The sequence below is a fragment of the Limanda limanda genome, chromosome 7 (genome assembly GCF_963576545.1).
Source record: "Limanda limanda chromosome 7, fLimLim1.1, whole genome shotgun sequence".
Classification (NCBI taxonomy): Eukaryota; Metazoa; Chordata; class Actinopteri; order Pleuronectiformes; family Pleuronectidae; genus Limanda; species Limanda limanda.
This window is the reverse complement of record NC_083642.1, coordinates 2,949,653-2,967,633: the sequence shown is the minus strand read 5'-3', so window position 1 is coordinate 2,967,633 and position 17,981 is coordinate 2,949,653. Positions and strand designations below refer to the sequence as shown.

Genomic DNA, 17,981 nt, shown 5'->3' with positions numbered 1-17,981 from the left:
TGGAACCTGATGGGAGTGGAACCCGACGGGAGTGGAACCTGGAACCCGACGGGAGAGGAACCTGACGGGAGAGGAACCTGACGGGATTGGAACCTGACGGGAGAGGAACCTGACGGGAGTGGAACCTTACGGCAGTGGAACCTGACGGGAGTGGAACCTGAGTCATTCTGTTTTCCTGTCAGCTCGAGTCTCTGCCTCCAGTCTCCTCTGACCTCTGACCTCTCGTCGGCGTAGAACTGCAGATCACTGGATATTTCTGCTGTGAGTGGAAATCCCCGGAGAGCTGCAGCTTCAGAAAATACTCAAACCGGCACCGACTGGAACCAGCGATCCCTTTATGGTCACAGCCAGTGAAATCAAAGTAATGAAGATGACCTGAATCTTCACAGATGTTCCTAATAAACAGGAGCTGGTTTTATTAGTTAAAGAAATAGTCTGACACACTGATAATGTTTCATAATAGCTTTTATTAAGGTGTTTTTCCTAGGTTTGAAATGTGGTTATTTAAATAAATATACACATCAAGAGAACTGAGAGCAATTATTGAAATGCATAACCACACTAAGTGGTCCGTGCAGCATAGTGACAGAAGTGTGCCCCCTAGTGTCCGACTGGACCTTTGGTATTAAGCTGTATTTACCTGATGTGTCCCACAGTTTTGCATATATAGTCGGGAACAAAGCACTGGACCCTTTGGTGGATATTCACTGTAAAACATATAATTCCCATAGGTTTGTAACCTGAACTGCAAATGTTTAACCTACTATGATGATATTTGTGAATAATTCCTGAAGGTTCCCTGATTCTCTGTAAGACAACAGGATGTAAACACAAGATGGAACAACATGTCCAGGACCATGACATCCTCCAGTTTACTGTCCTGTCATATAATACGTGTTTGGATGGAACCCACACAGAAACATGCCCTCATGCTGATGATGTACAGATACGTGTGTGTGGTTAAAAGGATGCAGCCACGTTTGATTTATTATTCTATAGGCGATATATCTGGTTAGAGGTCTGTAAAAAGCACGTTCTCCCGTGTGGAGTGGAGGAGATTTACGCGTTTTCTCCTCAGATTTCCTCTGAGGTTTAGAAGGAGGTGCTCTGTATCATCCCATAGGCCTCGTAAAGTTTGTGGAGGAGCTCTTTCTTCTCCTCCTCAGGCAGGAAGGACGACTCCGCAGACTTGATGTTCTAGAAAATGACAACAACAACTTTAGGGCTCCAGGTTATTCATGATATAAAAGGTCACGTATTTAAAAATCTTAATTTCACAGCCACGTGCTGACAGATTGTGCTGCAAAGTCAGAAATATAACCACCTCGTAATTATCAGTGATTTATCAGGTTGGCAGACAGACAGGGTTGCCAGGTCTGCTGTGTTCCCGCCTTAATTGGGCTTCTTTTAAAGTGTTGCCGGGGGGTTAAACAAACTGTTCAATCCAGCGTATAGAAGCATCATATTTAAAACACGAGCATGTTAAACTCTGCTGAAAGCAATTTACCAAAATGTCAAACTATTTATTAAAAGATCTTCTTGTAAACCCGATGAACCTGGTTGTGAAACACACATCCTCACATTCTCTCTCTCTCTCTCTCTCTCTCTCTCTCTCTCTCTCTCTCTCTCTCTCTCTCTCTCTCTCTCTCTCTCTCTCTCTCTCTCTCTCTCTCTCTCTCTCTCTCTCTCTCTCTCTCTCTCTCTCTCTCTCTCTCTCTCTCTCTCTCTCTCTCTCTCTCTCTCTCTCTCTCTCTCTCTCTCTCTCTCTCTCTCTCTCTCTCTCTCTCTCTCTCTCTCTCTCTCTCTCTCTCTCAAGCTTTTGTTCCTGCTTTAATTTGAAGCAGAGGAAGTCATTGACATGCACAGCGTATCTGCTTCTCATGCCGTCATTTCAAACCGTATTCTGAACACATTCTGCCTGTGAACTGCTTCTCTACTTAATTATTCACGCATTTGATCTCACCAGTCTTTTGAATTCCTCCTCGGTGAATCCCATGTGCTGCAGCGCGGTGCTGTAGTCCAGGTGCAGGGTGGAGTTGAAGATCAGGGGGTCGTCGGTGTTCAGGGAGTAGTTGGCCTTGTCCTTCCTGAACCTGCACAGACAAACCGGTGAAACCCAAAGACGCCACGTGATCGACCTGCAGCCAACACGGCCTGAGTGTAAATATGAAAGCAGCTCACGTGACCACAGGATGTTTGCTGAAGTCCGGGTCGCAGGCACCGGTGAGTTTACTGGAAACAGGACACACCTGCAGTCACAGCAGCACAGAACCTGAGAACTTTGAGCCTCCACTAGGGGGCGCTGCATCCCCACCGAGGACTGAGCGGCTGCCAATCAGCTGCATGCACATTCTGCACATTCAAACTGCAAGTGAATAAGCGTCCTCACCTCGAAGTGCATGTCTTGAGCGAGCAGTTGTTTGTACAGGACCTGATCCTCCAGGGTTCTGTAGCCGTGTCCCACGCGTTCGGCTTTCAGAACCTCCACCGCCTGCAACATCCCACAGGGGGGGGGGGCACGAGGACCAGGCAGAGGGTTTAGAGCACAACACAAACCCTCCATGCAACACATGTCAGCACAATCTGCAGGAAGTGTTGAAACACGTCTCGCTGGGAGCGTGACCACGACCACGGCTGTGTGTGTCTGTGTGTGTGTGTGTTGTGTGTGTTGTAACAAAAGCAGCTGAGATGGACACAAACAGGAACCAAATTGTCACATCCACACAAACGTTTTTTTGTACACGTGTGTATTTGCATCACTTCTTTGTTCCCGGATTGACTCTTCCCTGGAAACACGAAACCGGTTTTGTCTGGTGTGTTTGTTCGTGATTCCACCCACTTGAGAAATGTCTCACTTCATTGTGGAGCAGCTTACCTCCTTCACCACCGAGGCCGGCCCCACCTCGCCCGCGTGCACCGTCCTGTGGATCCCACAGCGCTCGGCCTCCTGGCAACACAATCAATTCATGGAGCACATGAGCAACCGAGCAGCACGGACACACATCTGGTTTCCACATCTGCGCCACTATGATATCAACAGAATATAATTCAGCCGGGATCTTAACCCTTTTACTTTCTTTGGTCTCAGAGGACAAAGGTGCCTTTGCTGTGGCTCCGTGGAGAAAAAACAACTGACAACAGAGAATGTTTGTTTTCTACATCACAAAGTTTAAACTAAGTACAGACACGACAGCGCTCTAGCTCGAACATGTGTTTTTTCGTTTGAGCTTTCTCAGCCCAGGACTCACGGAGTGGAAACTGTCACTTGTGCTTCTCGTTCGCAATTGAAGCACATTTCATAAATTTCAAACTAGACGTAAAACAGATGTTTCCCCGCTTCACGATGGGAATTAAAACAGAACATCGTATTATGTACGCTGCATAAAACTCTGAGAACTGTTTCTGATTGAGTCCTGAAGTCGGTCGTGTATGCAAACAACTACAACACATGCAGCACAATGACCTGAACTGAACAAGATCATAACAAGGCTTATAATAACAATCAAATGTGGGTGTTCATATAGTTAACAGTGTTGGGGAGTAACGGAATACATGTAACGGCGTTACGTATTTAGAATACAAATTATGAGTAACTGTATTCCGTTACAGTTACAAATTAAATAGATGGTATTCAGAATACAGTTACATTGTTGAAATCAGTGGATTACATGACGGTACTTCTCTGTTTCACGAGTTTAATCACTGTCTCGTAAATCCACCGGAGGCAAAGCCCCCAGGAAGCAGCTGGAGACCAGGGCTGCCGTAAGAGCGCCCGGGCCCCCGGCGGCGTGAAGGAGCCTCACCGCGACCGGCTCGGGACCGTTACAGGCCCGGGACCGTGGCTCTGAGAGAGTTCCGTCGCTACCAGAAATCTACGGAGCTGCTGATCCGCAAGCTGCCCTTCCAGCGCCTGGTGAGAGAAGACCGACCTGCGCTTCCAGAGCTCCGCTGTCATGGCTCTGCAGGAGACCAGCGAGGCACGCAGGGTTCACACCGGACGCTGAAGCGACGCTAAAATAATATCACCCGTTGACCCAGTAGTATAAAAGCATATGGTCACTTGTTGCTCCAACATTAACTGCAACAGCGTCCCAATTTAATGTCATCTATCTTCAAGAACTTCTCCGCTGTTTGCTCCGTTCAATGTCGGGTGTCGAGGGTAAATGACGTATTCTCCGCCCCCCCCCCCTCTCTTTTTATCTTTATGACTGCTTGTGTGTCTGTATGGAGGGGGGCATTTAATAATGTGATCGGTCAAATTGGTAAATTTAAAACTCCAGGACAACAGAAGGGGAATACAAACTATGGGATGCATGCTTTATCATTTATATCATATAAAATATGTCATCAATATCGTTTAAAATCATTTTTCAGTGTGTTTCCTGGAGCGATACGCTCGCGTCAAGCGCAAAAAATAGACTCGACGCCGAAACGATCGCTGCACGGCGCGAGGCAGCCTTGGCGAAGGGCGGGGCTTCAGCCTCCGGTGAGACCCGCACAGAGGTGGGAGTGGATGGGAGCCGGACATCCAGCTGGCCCGACGCATCGGCGGAGAGAGATTTTAAACTGCTGCTGCTCCACTGACTATAACAACGCCGCAATCATACACTTAAAAAATGCAATACAAACCGGAAGTATTCCAAGTATTCAGAATACGTTACTCAGATTAGTTAATGTAATGGAATACGTTACAGATTACATTTTTGTGCATGTATTCTGTATTCTGTAACGGAATACGTTTTGAAAGTATCCTTCCCAACACTGATAGTTAAGCGTCATTTTATTGGAGATGTATAATGTCATTATTCGGGTTTGATTGCTGTTTTATGGACAGATTTAGTGCAACATCTGCAAATACTACACTTATAAACCATTGTGCAACAGAGTTATTGTGATTTAATGAGTTTCCTATGAATTATTAACAGAACCATTGTCACTAACGACTTTGAACTGGTTGTGTTTTTACTTCCTTGTCACAAGTTGGGGCAGAGGAAGTGGGTGAAGAATTCGTTCATGCCCTCATGCACAGACCAGAGCAGACACACAACCTGAATCAGCATTACTTTGGAATGAGGCAGTGAAAGTGTTTGAATTGGTTCATCTCATTCGTTATGTTCTGTAAAACTCCATCCTGTGGGTTTCTCTGAATTCATCACTAAATTCTGCCTGAAAACCAAACTGAGTTTTTTCTGAGAAGTTTCAGAGATTAAGAGGAAGTCTTTTTTTTGAGAAACCGGTTTTACTGCCACGCGATGGTGGTCACTGATCCAGACGTGAAGATATCGTCTGTTTGACAGATGATAAGTAAAGTTTCCACATCAGCACGTGAACAAGCCGACCGTGTCCTTCAGGATCACAAGAGGCTGAGAGGAGGTGAAGAAGATCACGTTCCACATAACCTGACTTATTTCAGCTGTAGAGTCTGTAAAGTGCTGCTAGCAGAGTGTGGCAGCAGCTGGGTGGCACGGTGGTGCAGTGGTTACTGTCACACAGAAAGAAGGATGTGGGTTCGAACCCTGGTTTGAACGCAGCCTTCCTCCCACGGTCCGAAGACATGCAGCGCAGGACAGTTTGTGACTGAAGTGTCCGTACGAGTGTGAATGGTTTGTTTCTAAACGTCGGACCTATGATGAACATGTGCCGCCTCTCGCCCGATGGCAGCTGGGATCGGATCCAGCTCCTCTGTCCTGAAGGGACGAGTGGTGAAGACAAGGGACGGGAGGATTCATAAAGACGTCCTTGATAGAAACCCAGTGAAATCATCCAAAATACATCATCTGGGAAGTAAGAACGTAAAAGACACATCCATCTCCTCTGCTTATCATCTGAGGCTCAAAGAGCTGGTCCCAGCAGAGAGAGGGCGAGAGACAGGACTGGTTTCATCACGAGGGTCAAACAAGCAACACATTGACAACTACTGGCAATTTAATGTCTCCAGTTAACCTAAACCCGATCTTTAGAGGAAACCTACATGGACATACTAATGAAGGAAAACAGTTTGGGCCCAGGTTTGGCCACCGGGTGGAATGATGGCACTTTGGCAGACGCTCCTTTTTCAGATCTGGGCCACAAATAAGCCAAAGCAATACCGCATGTTAACCATAGGTGGCCCGAGTTCGTTTAGCCAGATTGTCTAGAGCTCTGCATGTCGGCCCACATGTGGTATTTGGTCTGAGGCACGAGAAGCCCAGAGCTGCCACATCACAGCTCCAAGCTGGGAGTCGAACCAGGAATCTTCTCGCTGTGAGGTGACAGCGCTAGTTTGAAAAAAACCCTGAAGAAATGTGGCTTTTGCATTAGTGTTGTGAAATCACTGGCTCTCCCTCGGCTACCCCCCCCCCCTCCCCCCCCTCAGCTGCCAAACAATCTGCTGTTTATCCAACTCACTGCTGTTGTTGCTGCTCATGAGGCTGAAGAAGAGAAACTCTCCCTCCTTGTGTGTGCTGGTGTTACCTCCATGTGTCTACACCTCACCTCATAGGCCTTCCTGTGGTCGGGGTTGGCTTCGCAGTTCAGTGACTCATCACCGGCCAGGTCGATGGCGACCACGCCCTCGTGGCGATACTTCTTACACAGCTCGACCACGTCCATGGACCAGCCTGCAGGATTCAGAACCGACACGTTACTGCACAGTTTGACTCGGTCGGATCAAACACACACTCATGCAGATGTGACCGAGCGTTTTAATTCAGCTTATTTAAATTCTTATTATCTTTTGGAAGGAACCAGGATAGTTGAGTCGATCTGTGTTTAACTCCCTGGCTCCTGGTGGCAGCCTCATATTTACCAAACACACACAACAGTAGGTTTCAGGGTGGAATCTTGGTCACGAAACAAATAAGCTCATTTCCCCACATGTTGAAATATTCCTTTGATTTGCTTTGGGCTCCGAATGAAAAGCGGAACGTCGACAATAACAGCGACATTTCAACATTAAGCTCAGAAACATGTAAAAAGTGGTGGTGTGTATTTTTAAATGGTACTTTTTAAAGCAGATATACAGCATGTGTTTGTGATTTAACACTTAGAAAAAGCTTTAATATTTAGATTTGCATTTAACATTCAGATTTCACTTTAATATATAAATATATTTATATATTTTTTAATAAAAAAGGAAATATGACAAAGTTAAGAGGTTACTCCAGATTTGGCTTAAATCTGAATCTCTAAATTTGACTCAAGTGTCAGTGGAACTTGAAATTTGCCGTCACTAATAGTAGAAATTTTAAGTTTTAAAACATAACTTTGAATTCTAAAATCAGAGAAACTGATAATCTAGAAGTGGTCTATAATAGTTCAAATAGTTCAAATACTAATATTTGACCAAGCAGAGCATTACTCTGGCTGCTGTAATATTGCAAGGTTTCCCAATTGTTGGACTCATAAAGGATTACTATATTTTATCTTTTCTTATTTTATAGACTCTTATCTTATCTTAATCTGGTTAAACAGTTTGTAGATGCTTGGTTCTCCTGGATACTGACAACATGTCGGTGTATGTTCGAGTAGTAAGTGTGTTTCTGTGATTCTCCTGCTCGGGATTCGACTGATGATGAACGAGACGTTTGAGACAGAAGACACAACAGTGAGGACAGAATCTCACAAGGTGGATTTAGCAGACGGGATTGTGAACTGTTCATTACTTGGCATGTGGCGCATGCAGCACAGGATGGACCTGGCCTTGATGTTGAACGCCCTCTCCCCCTCGCTGAGCCCCTCGTTCACCTGCCGGACCACCTCGTCCGGACTCAGGTCGCCTCTGATTGGACAGACAAACACAGCGTGAGACGATAAACATGATGACGTGAATCCAACTTCCTGTCTCCCTCTGAAACCCCCGACTCACTCTTCCTGGTCCCATGGCAAAGGATCCACTTTCGTGTTGGCCAGAAAATGTGGGCTGTATCTGACCTCCACGTAAATCACTCCCTCTTTCGCTTTGTCCTCAACAAACTCGTAGGCGATCCTCTTTATGGCGTCTCTGTCCCCACTGGAAAGAACATGGACAAACAGAGTGAGTGGTTCGACCTTTTGACTCTGATAAACTTATCTGAGGGATAATGAATCAAACCATTAATCACAGTAAACACGTTATTTAAACAGTTAAGTGGCTTCGGACCTGAGCAGTATAACAATTACACAGCTTGTTTCATTGTAGCTCCAATACATAATTATGTTAATATTGATCATGAACATTAACACTTCATTAGATGTATTTCACTCAATGTGCTTCATGTTATTTATCTAAATTCTAACACACACACTTCAGGATGAATGGAAGTAGACGAAAGGCCGCAAACAATTCATAAAAATCTGATTTATATTTATGGTGGAAATTCACTTTCACAACAATACATTTTCTAACTTAAAATCTTTTGTTCAAATCTTTCTAGATGAAAAACAAAACTAGAAAACTATTCACTTTACTCTCTTCTTCTTCTTTTCTTTCCCTGGCATGTTTGTTGATTTTCATTGTTTACTGCTGTTTATTAGGACGTGTTGTGCAATAATGTAAATTATTTACTTTTCCCTTGAACATTCCCGCATGTTTATGACAAGTGGAATTTATTGTTTACTGTTTGTTTACCCGATGCTGTTTGTGACGATGTGAACGTGCTCTTCTCTTTTAGAGGAAACGTTTCTGTGTTCACATCACGTGACGGACAACAACCGCGGCTTCCAGCATTTACACTGAAGGTGAATGCTCTGCACAGGTCTGAATGCCTGTTGTTCTCCAGCCTCCACCCCCCCTTCCCCCCTTCCCCCCCACCCCACCCCACCCCCCCAACACACACGGACAACATACAACAATCCTGCATGAGCTAAACTCCGCTGGTGAGTTCCCCCGTGTTGTGGAGGCCGTGCTGCGTTCAAGGGCCTCCACACAGAAGGCTCCATTCAGCTCGACTGCACGCTGCACCCCCGGCCGCGACAGGCCGCCATTGTTTGAAAGATTTTACGGCCCCTGAGTATCTGAAAGAGTGTGTTCAGGTCTTTTCTAAACAGTTCGGGACTAAATGCAAGACACCGGAACTCCTCCTGCAGCCACTTCACCCTCCTTTCTCTCTGGTCTCCAAGGTGACACTCCATCGCAGTAATGATATGTTCCCTTCTGGCTTTTTTAAAAAAACCGACGCCCCACCGAGCTTTAGAATCACACCGGGTCACCCCACAGCGTCTCAGATCCCCGACGCCATCAATCACAAACTTTACAACTCACTGGATTGTGGCGAATGCACGTGTGAGATAAAGTGCACGACTGGATTTTGACCCCTCGTCGTAAAAAACTTCCCTTGACATGACCATCACTCACATTTTGCTCTTTTGCACCTTTGGTAATTATGAAATAGAGTCGTTAAGAAACGTCAGGTCAGCACTTACGCAACCACGTGCATGTACTCTGCAAACTTGCCCAGGAACTTGGTGAGGGTGGCGGGTTCTAGCAGAATGATCCTCGACCTCAGCTCCTCGACGGTGTTTGCAGGGAGACTGATGCCGCGTCTCCTGGAAGGAAGAGAAGGAGAATAAACATAAGAATGATTCAATCAGAGCTGGAATCTGAGCCGGCGATTTGTTTCCTAGACGATTTGTTGTTTTTAAAGGAGAAGTTGAACAAAGAGGCTTTTGTTTGAACAGACGAGTTGTTAATGAAGAGTCGAGCTGCTGAAACTCGGCCAGGACTTATTTGGTCTATTGTGAAATTATATTCAAAACAAAAAATACACAGATTTTTACTCTAGAGCTCCACATGTTAATGGTTTTATTTATAATCTGCAGTTCTCCTCGGTTTTAACAACAACCTCCCGAGCAGAGATTGAAGAAAAGCAAGAATCCCTGATCTTTTCTTGTCAAAGAATGTGTTTCTTATTATCTGGAAAATACATTTTGCATTCCTTTGCTGAAATGATTCTTTGTTTATTGTGGATGAAGTTGTTAAAACAGTTAATCTTCTTTGAGGCTGGGGATAAAGCGGGAAGACTACTAGCACATCAGGCGCGCACAGCTACACTATCCAGGTTGATCCCTCAGATTAAGTCTGCGTCAGGTGAAGTCACCTCAGACCCCACAGAAATTAATAAATCATTTTGTTCTTTCTACTCTAACCTCTATTCCTCCCAATGTCCTCCGACTGTTTGGGATGGAGTTAACTCACTTGATAAGATTGTTTTCCCTAAAATAAATGAAGATTTGGGTAGGGAGCTGGGGAGTCCAGTCTCTACCAGAGAGGTTCAGGAAGCAATTATGTCACTCCAGAATGGTAAAACTCCGGGCCCTGATGGGTTCACGGTTGAGTTTTTTAAGTTATTCTCTGCCGTCATTGCACCTGCCCTCCAGAGAATGTATAATGAGTCCTTTGTTGAGGGCCGACTGCCTCCTACCCTGTCGGAGGCCACTATTTCTCTTCTGCTAAAGAGTGATAAGGACCCTCTTTTGTGTGGTAGCTATAGGCCCATTTCTCTGTTGAATGTTGATTTAAAAATCCTGTCAAAGATCTTAGCCCAACGCCTACAACGGGTCCTGTCATGTATAATATCAACCGATCAAACGGGTTTCATGCTTGGTAGGCACTCGTTTCATAACACAAGGAGGCTTTTAAATATCATTGGTTCTCCTGGTTCAGGCGTTCCGGAAGTGGTTATTTCACTGGACGCAGAGAAGGCCTTCGACAGGGTGGAGTGGAGCTTCCTTTTTTTTGTTTTGCAGAAATTTGGTTTCAATCTGGAATTTATATCTTGGATTAAATTGCTTTATGCCAGCCCAGTTGCCTCTGTCCACACAAACGGACTCCAGTCTGTTCCATTTCCCCTTTATCGAGGAACCAGACAGGGCTGCCCTCTTTCCCCCCTCCTATTTGCCATGGCTATTGAACCTCTGGCCATCTGGCTACGCCAGGAGGATGGGTTTGAGGGCATCATCAGAGCTGGGAAAGTTCACAAATTATCGTTGTATGCCGATGACCTCCTCTTATACATGTCTAATCCAGCTGCCTCTCTCCCTGTGGTTCTAGATATCTTTGACAAATTTGGGTCCTATTCAGGTTATAAACTTAATATCCACAAGAGTGGAGTTCTTCCCATTAATTCTGCGTCAAAAAATATACCTCAGTCCTTATTCCCTTTCAAACATGCTACAGGTGGATTTAAATATCTGGGGGTGCATATTACTGATTCAATGAGTCATCTTTTCTCTAAAAATTTCTCTCCTCTAGTTGAGAAATGTAAACTAGATTTTGTCAGATGGTCTGGTCTTCCACTATCCCTTGTGGGTCGAGTTAATTTGGTTAAGATGGTTGTTTTACCGAAGTTTTTATATCTTTTTTCACGTATCCCTGTCCTTATTAAAAAGTCCTTTTTTAGCTCGCTCGACCAACTAATAGGTTCTTTCCTCTGGAGCAATAAAAATCCACGTATCAGAAAGTCAGTGCTACAGCTCCCGAAGGCTCTTGGTGGCTTAGCTTTGCCCAATTTCCGACACTATTACTGGTCCTGTAATATTTATAAACTTTTATACTGGATTAATAACACAGCAGATGACCAGTGCCCCGTGTGGGTGGATATGGAACTTGCATCTTCCAAGCTCTCTCTTCATTCCCTGGTTTGCTCCCAGCTCCCTCTAACTGCCCCCAACTTTACCTCCAATCCAGTGGTAACTAACTCTGTTAGAATCTGGATTCAAATGAGGAAGAACCTAGGCCTTCATAGGGGCTCAGACCTCTCTCCAATTACTAACAATCACCTATTTCCACCTTCTTGCACTGACTTGACCTTTCGGACGTGGTTCAACAAAGGGATAACAAAATTTAAGGACCTTTACAACCAAGGGACTTTTATGTCGTTTTTAGAGCTCTCAAGAAAATTTGACCTGCCTAATTCCCATCTATTTCGTTTTTTTCAGATAAGGCATTTTGTTCAGAATCAGAACCCCAAATTCCCCAGTCGTCCCCCAGAAACATTGATTGATTCAATACTGGCTCTTGATCCCGGACAAAAGCGGCTAATTTCTAGCATTTACAGCCTTATCAACTCTTCTCTCGATAGCCCAGCATCAGGCCCCAAGTATTCTTGGGAGCAAGAGCTTGGAGTCACACTACCTGATGATTATTGGGAACAAGTACTACGGTTGGTTCATTCCTCTTCAATCTGTGCGAGGCATGGCCTCCTACAATGTAAAGTAGTGTACAAAGTTCACTACACTAACTTGAGGCTATCTCGAATTTATCCCAATGTAACTGACTCCTGTAACAGGTGCAAACAATCCCCAGGAGATCATTCTCATATGTTCTGGTCCTGTCCCGGGCTTGCCACATTCTGGTCTGAAATCTTTAAAACTCTTAGCACAGCATATAACACTACCATCTCTCCTCAACCTCTCTTGGCTTTGTTTGGGGCCCCCCTACAGCCTTTTGCCTCTAGAGTTATACAGAATGTCCTTGCCTTTACCACCCTGTTGGCCAGACGCCTTATACTCTTTAAATGGAAACACCCTCAACCCCCATCTCACAGTAGGTGGGTTGAAGAAGTTTTACTGTTCATGAGTCTTGAAAAGCTTAGATTTTCCCTGAATGGTTCCTTAAATTCATTTGAAAAGACTTGGAGACCTCTCTTAAGTCATATTGAGTCTTTGACATCTCTGCGTTATGGTGATGACTGAGCCTCCCCCTCGCCCCCATTTATTTTATTTTTAATAACAATTCACTCTTCCCCTTTAATTATTTATTTTATTTTATTTATTTATTTATTTATTTTTATATTTGGTTGTTTTTTCGTGTTTATAGGTTTGTTATGGGTGCTGGGGATGGGAATGTGGGAGGGATAAAAAGATGGGAAAAAATGTAAGATGGAAGTATTCCCTGTTATATTGTTGAATCTCGTGAAACTACTTCCAATAAACAAAAATATAAAAAAAAAAAAAAAACAGTTAATCAACGTTACTGGTAATGACAAATGTGTCTTCTTATCTTCTTATCTATCTAAACGTTTTTATCGGTAACAAACACAAAACAACACAGACAATCTAATTTCAATATTGAAGAGTTCGGATAAAGGAACTTACTTGGCGACGTCGAGAAGCGTCTGGACCCTGATGGCTCCGTCCAGGTGCACGTGAAGCTCCACCTGAGCACGACAGGGACAAGAGTAAATAAACAATCAGTGTAGTTCAGCGGAAACTGAAATAACAGAAATTTTTCACTGCCACCATTTGGACATGAATTATTATTTCAGGTGTTATTAATCACCTGTATGAAGGTTTCACCTACAGAACAGACACATGATGACAAACACCTGTGTTTACTATTCCATCTCAACTTCAACTCAACCGAACGGAACACAAGTAGAAAGGAAATATGTAAAAAACAACCAAGGGCATTAAAACTTTCTGTCCATATTCAGCTCTGTTGCTAGGCGACAGCAATAAGGGCTTGAAATGCTTTGTAGACCAGAACGTCTCATTTTGGACGTGTCCTCTGAACTGAGACACATCCGAGTTTACAACCTCAAAATAGCAAGAATTTAATGATTTACAAAACTAAAAATGAAACTGTGGTTGTTTCCTCAACGAAACCGATGACCTGCACAGTTTCAGTTCTCAATTCAGACTCATGACTCAGTCTTTGAGTCCAGAGTGACAACTGGTCCAACTCTGAAGGAATTCCCTAAATGCAATAAAACCATGTTCTGTAATGGTCGATGTGACATTGACCTTTGATCTTTGCCCACCCAAATCAAATCAGATAATTAATTTAGTTTAAGTGAACATTGGTGCTGAATCTGTGAGGATCCTCTTGAGGCATCAACAAGATAACGTGTTCCCAAGGCAAAACTATGACCTTTAACCTCCAAATTCCCCAAATGTCGTATGTTTAATATGTTTTTCATGTCTTGTGTCTTTATTAATGAACCCAACCCGTCGTGAATGCATCGAGCATGACTGGGCAACGAGTGGTGGAACGACCAGCGGAGCCAGAGAGAAGACTTACTGCTCTGCCTCTCCGGCCACATGACACCCATGAATCTCTGCTGCTCCTTCAACAGCTGAGATCTCAACTAGGCTCTTTAGTCAAGGGCCAGATTCCAAATGAGAATTTCACTACACGAGACGTTTAATCCTGGTCGCAGGAAGAATGAAAATTAGCTCATTTGTGGAAACGAGTCCTGAATTAAGGCTGCGAATGTTCAACTGAGAGCGAAACCGAAAAGTACTTGAGCAAATCGTCAGTGTGATAAGAACTGTAAGGGAAATATAACAGTTTATTTCCCCTTTGATTGATCATGATTGAATCTATTACAATGTAACTTTGATCAAGCTGTCCCCTGTACTACTGAATGTATATTGGCCTGATTGTTCTAGACACTGTAACCTGATTCTCTCTAGATACAGTCCTGTACTACTGAATGCATATTGGCCTGATTGCTTTAACTAGGCATTGTTGTATTCATGTGATCAGAAGATCTCAACCTTTGACTGTTTAACAAACCCCAACCAGAGTGGGAGGGGTTAGCCAAATGTATAAAGACAGTGAACTGTTTCCTATCTGGGAGCATATTACAAACTAAACTTTGTGGTATGCACCATGCTCTGAGCATTAAAGTGTGACAATACTGTAAGAGAATCGTGTCTCGTTTCCTCGTTGCTAAGGTGGGATTGTAGAAATTGCCACGACAGAACCTTAAATGTTTGATTTCGACAGAAACCCTCCGCTGGGCACCGCCCTCTAGTGGTTGTATTGCTAAACAACACGCCATCATAAAAGATGCATGTAGGAATATGGGGGATGATGCTGAAATAGCTTGAAACGTACGTATCTCTTTTCATACGTAAAGGCAGCAGGACGTTTGTGGATCAGGTGCTGATGAAGCATTAACAATCGTTACTTGAATGATTATTAATCAATTATTCAAACGACAATAAACCGCGTCGTGTTCGTCTGTGAGAGACAAAGTATGAACAACTCCAGAGATCAGATGTTTCTACACAATTGTTTACACCACAGCTTGATGTGAATTCTACTGAAGTGGTTTTCATCTCACTTGTTTACATGTGTGTTTTTCTTGAGAAGAAACCCAGCTGCTAAACTCATCTGCAACCACAGGAAATCCTGCCGCAGCACTTCCTGTCACGCAGCGTGTGATAGGTCGGTTCTGCTCGTTTCAGGAATCCAGCAGCGTGTTGTTCTGCTGCAGACTCTCGCTAATTGGTTGATTAAAGATGCGAGATCTTGCTCTTTAGGCGAGAGGATGAGAAGGGATCAATACCGGTGCATAACTGTCTCTGGTGTGTGAGAAGCAAAGATCTGGAATTCACATCAGTCAGTGAACGCATCGTTCTAGCTTCTGTCGGTGCACAAGCCTCTATATTTACATATTTCTACAGAAAGTAGATTACATGAGTTGATTAGTCTCCGCAGCTGCAGTGTTTTTTCATTATAATCATCTCACCGAACCATTGTCTGACTCTGCTTTGTTGAACGTGGATTAATTAAAGCTTCACTGCTTTTCTCTGTGTTTTATGATCTGAACAATGAAACAAGAAATCTGAAAAAATCACTTCCACTTAACTGTGATGGATCATTTTACTGTTTTTAAAAAAGCGACACACTTCAGATTAATCAAAGGAATCGTTGGCTGACAAACTGCAGATTAAAGAAGTGTCTGAGTGTCTCAGTGTCTGAGTGACAGTGAACTCAATATCTTCAATATCCTCCGCCAAGGCTGCAGTCGATTTTTAGCAGGATTATGCATATCTGGTGTGTATCCACATCTGAGGTCAGATCCATAATCCATAATTGGGCGTTGGCAGGTGAATGTGCTTTACTGCGTTGGGGTTTGAACTCTTGGTTGGATAAAATAATTAAACTAATGATAAAAGGCATTTAAATATGTCATATTGGGTTTTATATAGAATTGATGGATAATATTTATATGTTTAATAGAGATTTTAGAATCCAAACAATTCATTGATTGTTTAATTAATCAATAAAACAACACAATCCGTCACCGAAGCCCCATTTTGGTCGGATTCAGCTCATTTATACATTTGTAATTAATAATATAAGTAAATCTGATCCACATCAATAAACAATTAATTCAAATTTCATTAATCAACTTTTGTGATGAAAACATGTGAGGATTTGCTGCTTCTCTTTTTTAAGTCATTGCAAAATGAATATTCCTCATTATTGAATTACTCCATAGAAACATGTCATTTTACTATTTTCTGACATTTAATAGACCAAACAATTAATTGTCAATTGATAAAATAGTATATAGAAAATGAAACATCCCTAACATCTTGATTTACTCTGCAGCTGCATGACTGTGATCCTCTGAAGTGTGGACACTGAACCGGTGACGGCTGCTGCAGCAGACGATGGTGGTTTCGATTCTGCTTCAGCAAATTAATATTTAATGAGATTATCTCTGCAGGCAGCCTGAGGTCTGTGCTTTTTACAACTCACGTCAGTGTGTGTGTTGCTCCTCTGTCAGTGAACCAGTCACTTCCTCTCCTCTTATCAGGAGAGTTATGCATGTGCAGGTGCAGGTTTCACCCAGGACTCAAAGGGCAGTGGTGGTGAGTGGCTGTAAACCTTCTCAGTGGCTGACACATGTCAAACAAGGCTTCGTGTTCAGTTTATGCAAAAACATCTGTGATGCAGAAATAAAGAGTTTGTCTTTTGTTTCTGTTGCGGGACAAGATCATTTAATATCATGTTTTTAAAGTGCTTAGATCCACCAGGAGCCCAACCTGCCTCTTCTCTCTTTTCAACTTCAACCCAGAGAGTGGAGGATGAACTGGCTCCTTCAGTATAATGTGTCACAGCCCAGTTCTGCTTGTTGCCAAAGCACTGGAGCTGCTCTCCCTTGTTTTAATGCGGGTTCCAAACACCACGCAGAGACAGGAAGCAGTAGATCTTTGTTCTAATGAGCTTTATACTTCATCCCTGTCTTTATTCCTCCTCTGTGTCTCTGCTCCTTCTGGACTCTGGACACTTTTTACGCAGCCACCACAACGTGCGTAAAACCCTGGCAAGCAAAGTGCGCCTGTCCCCAGATCCCGTTCTTTTTCTGTTTAAAAATCCTACTCACTCTCCTCCGGTGGGGAACGTACCTTGGGCTTGTTGAATACCACTTGTTCTGGAGCGTGCTCGGCCATCGTGGAGAGGCTGGTACCGGGGAGAGAGCCGGGGAGAGCCGGGGAGAGAGCCGGGCACAGTGCGCTGAGGACCGGAGGCACCGCGCTTATCACGGCTCCGCTGCTTATATGCATGACTCAGACATGGACACGCCTTTGTGCGCGCAACGGCTACAATAATAAACACACACACACACACACACACACACACACACACACACACACACACACACACACTATAGAGCTCTACACCCAGAGCAGAGGATGCACGGACCTGCGGGTCGTGCATTGGAGGATTAACGGGCCTGGTGGCGGAAGCAGCTTTGCACCATGTGATGGGAGCTTTACCTCCGGGCTAATTACTCACGTCAAACCACGTTAGGACACAAACTGGGGGGGGCTGTGTGATGTGGACTCCACAGATGGTGAGGGACATGAGGGACATGGTGGAGGGGGGGTGTTGCAATGGACCACAGAGAGTCAGCAAGATGTTTCTCTCTCTCAGAGATATATGTGCAACCACAATGTCTCTGAGATGAACCCACAGAGATGTGGAAACCTCGAAGGTTGATGGGAAACAAGAAGAAAACCAGTTGTGTGTGTTTGAAACTCTGCTTTCTCAAATTCCAGTGGTGGGAAGTAACAAAGTAGAAATACTTTGTTACTGTACTTAAGTAGATTTTTCACATATCTGTACTTTACTTTAGTATAGTTTACTTTAGTTTACTTTAGTATTTATTTTCCTGCCGACTTTTTACTTTTACTCGCTACATTTGAGCACAAATATCTGTACTTTCTACTTCTTACATTCTCAAAACTGGCTCGTTACTTGAGCAGCGGAGGTTGGCGGA

The 17,981-nt window shown here is 43.9% G+C and overlaps 1 protein-coding gene across 1 annotated transcript; it reads right to left on the bottom strand.

Annotated features, from left to right (window-relative positions):
• Positions 1 to 726: 726 nt before the first annotated feature.
• Positions 727 to 17,212, bottom strand: ada (adenosine deaminase). The gene is made up of 11 exons (XM_061074699.1): positions 17,107 to 17,212; positions 13,054 to 13,115; positions 9,382 to 9,504; positions 7,847 to 7,990; positions 7,644 to 7,759; positions 6,475 to 6,599; positions 2,876 to 2,947; positions 2,390 to 2,491; positions 2,182 to 2,249; positions 1,964 to 2,093; positions 727 to 1,197 (listed from the first exon to the last, which is right to left on the bottom strand). The coding sequence occupies exons 1-11, from the start codon at positions 17,149 to 17,151 to the stop codon at positions 1,093 to 1,095; spliced, it is 1,092 nt and encodes a 363-aa protein (XP_060930682.1). The 5' UTR covers positions 17,152 to 17,212; the 3' UTR covers positions 727 to 1,092.
• Between the last annotated feature and the right edge of the window lie 769 nt (positions 17,213 to 17,981).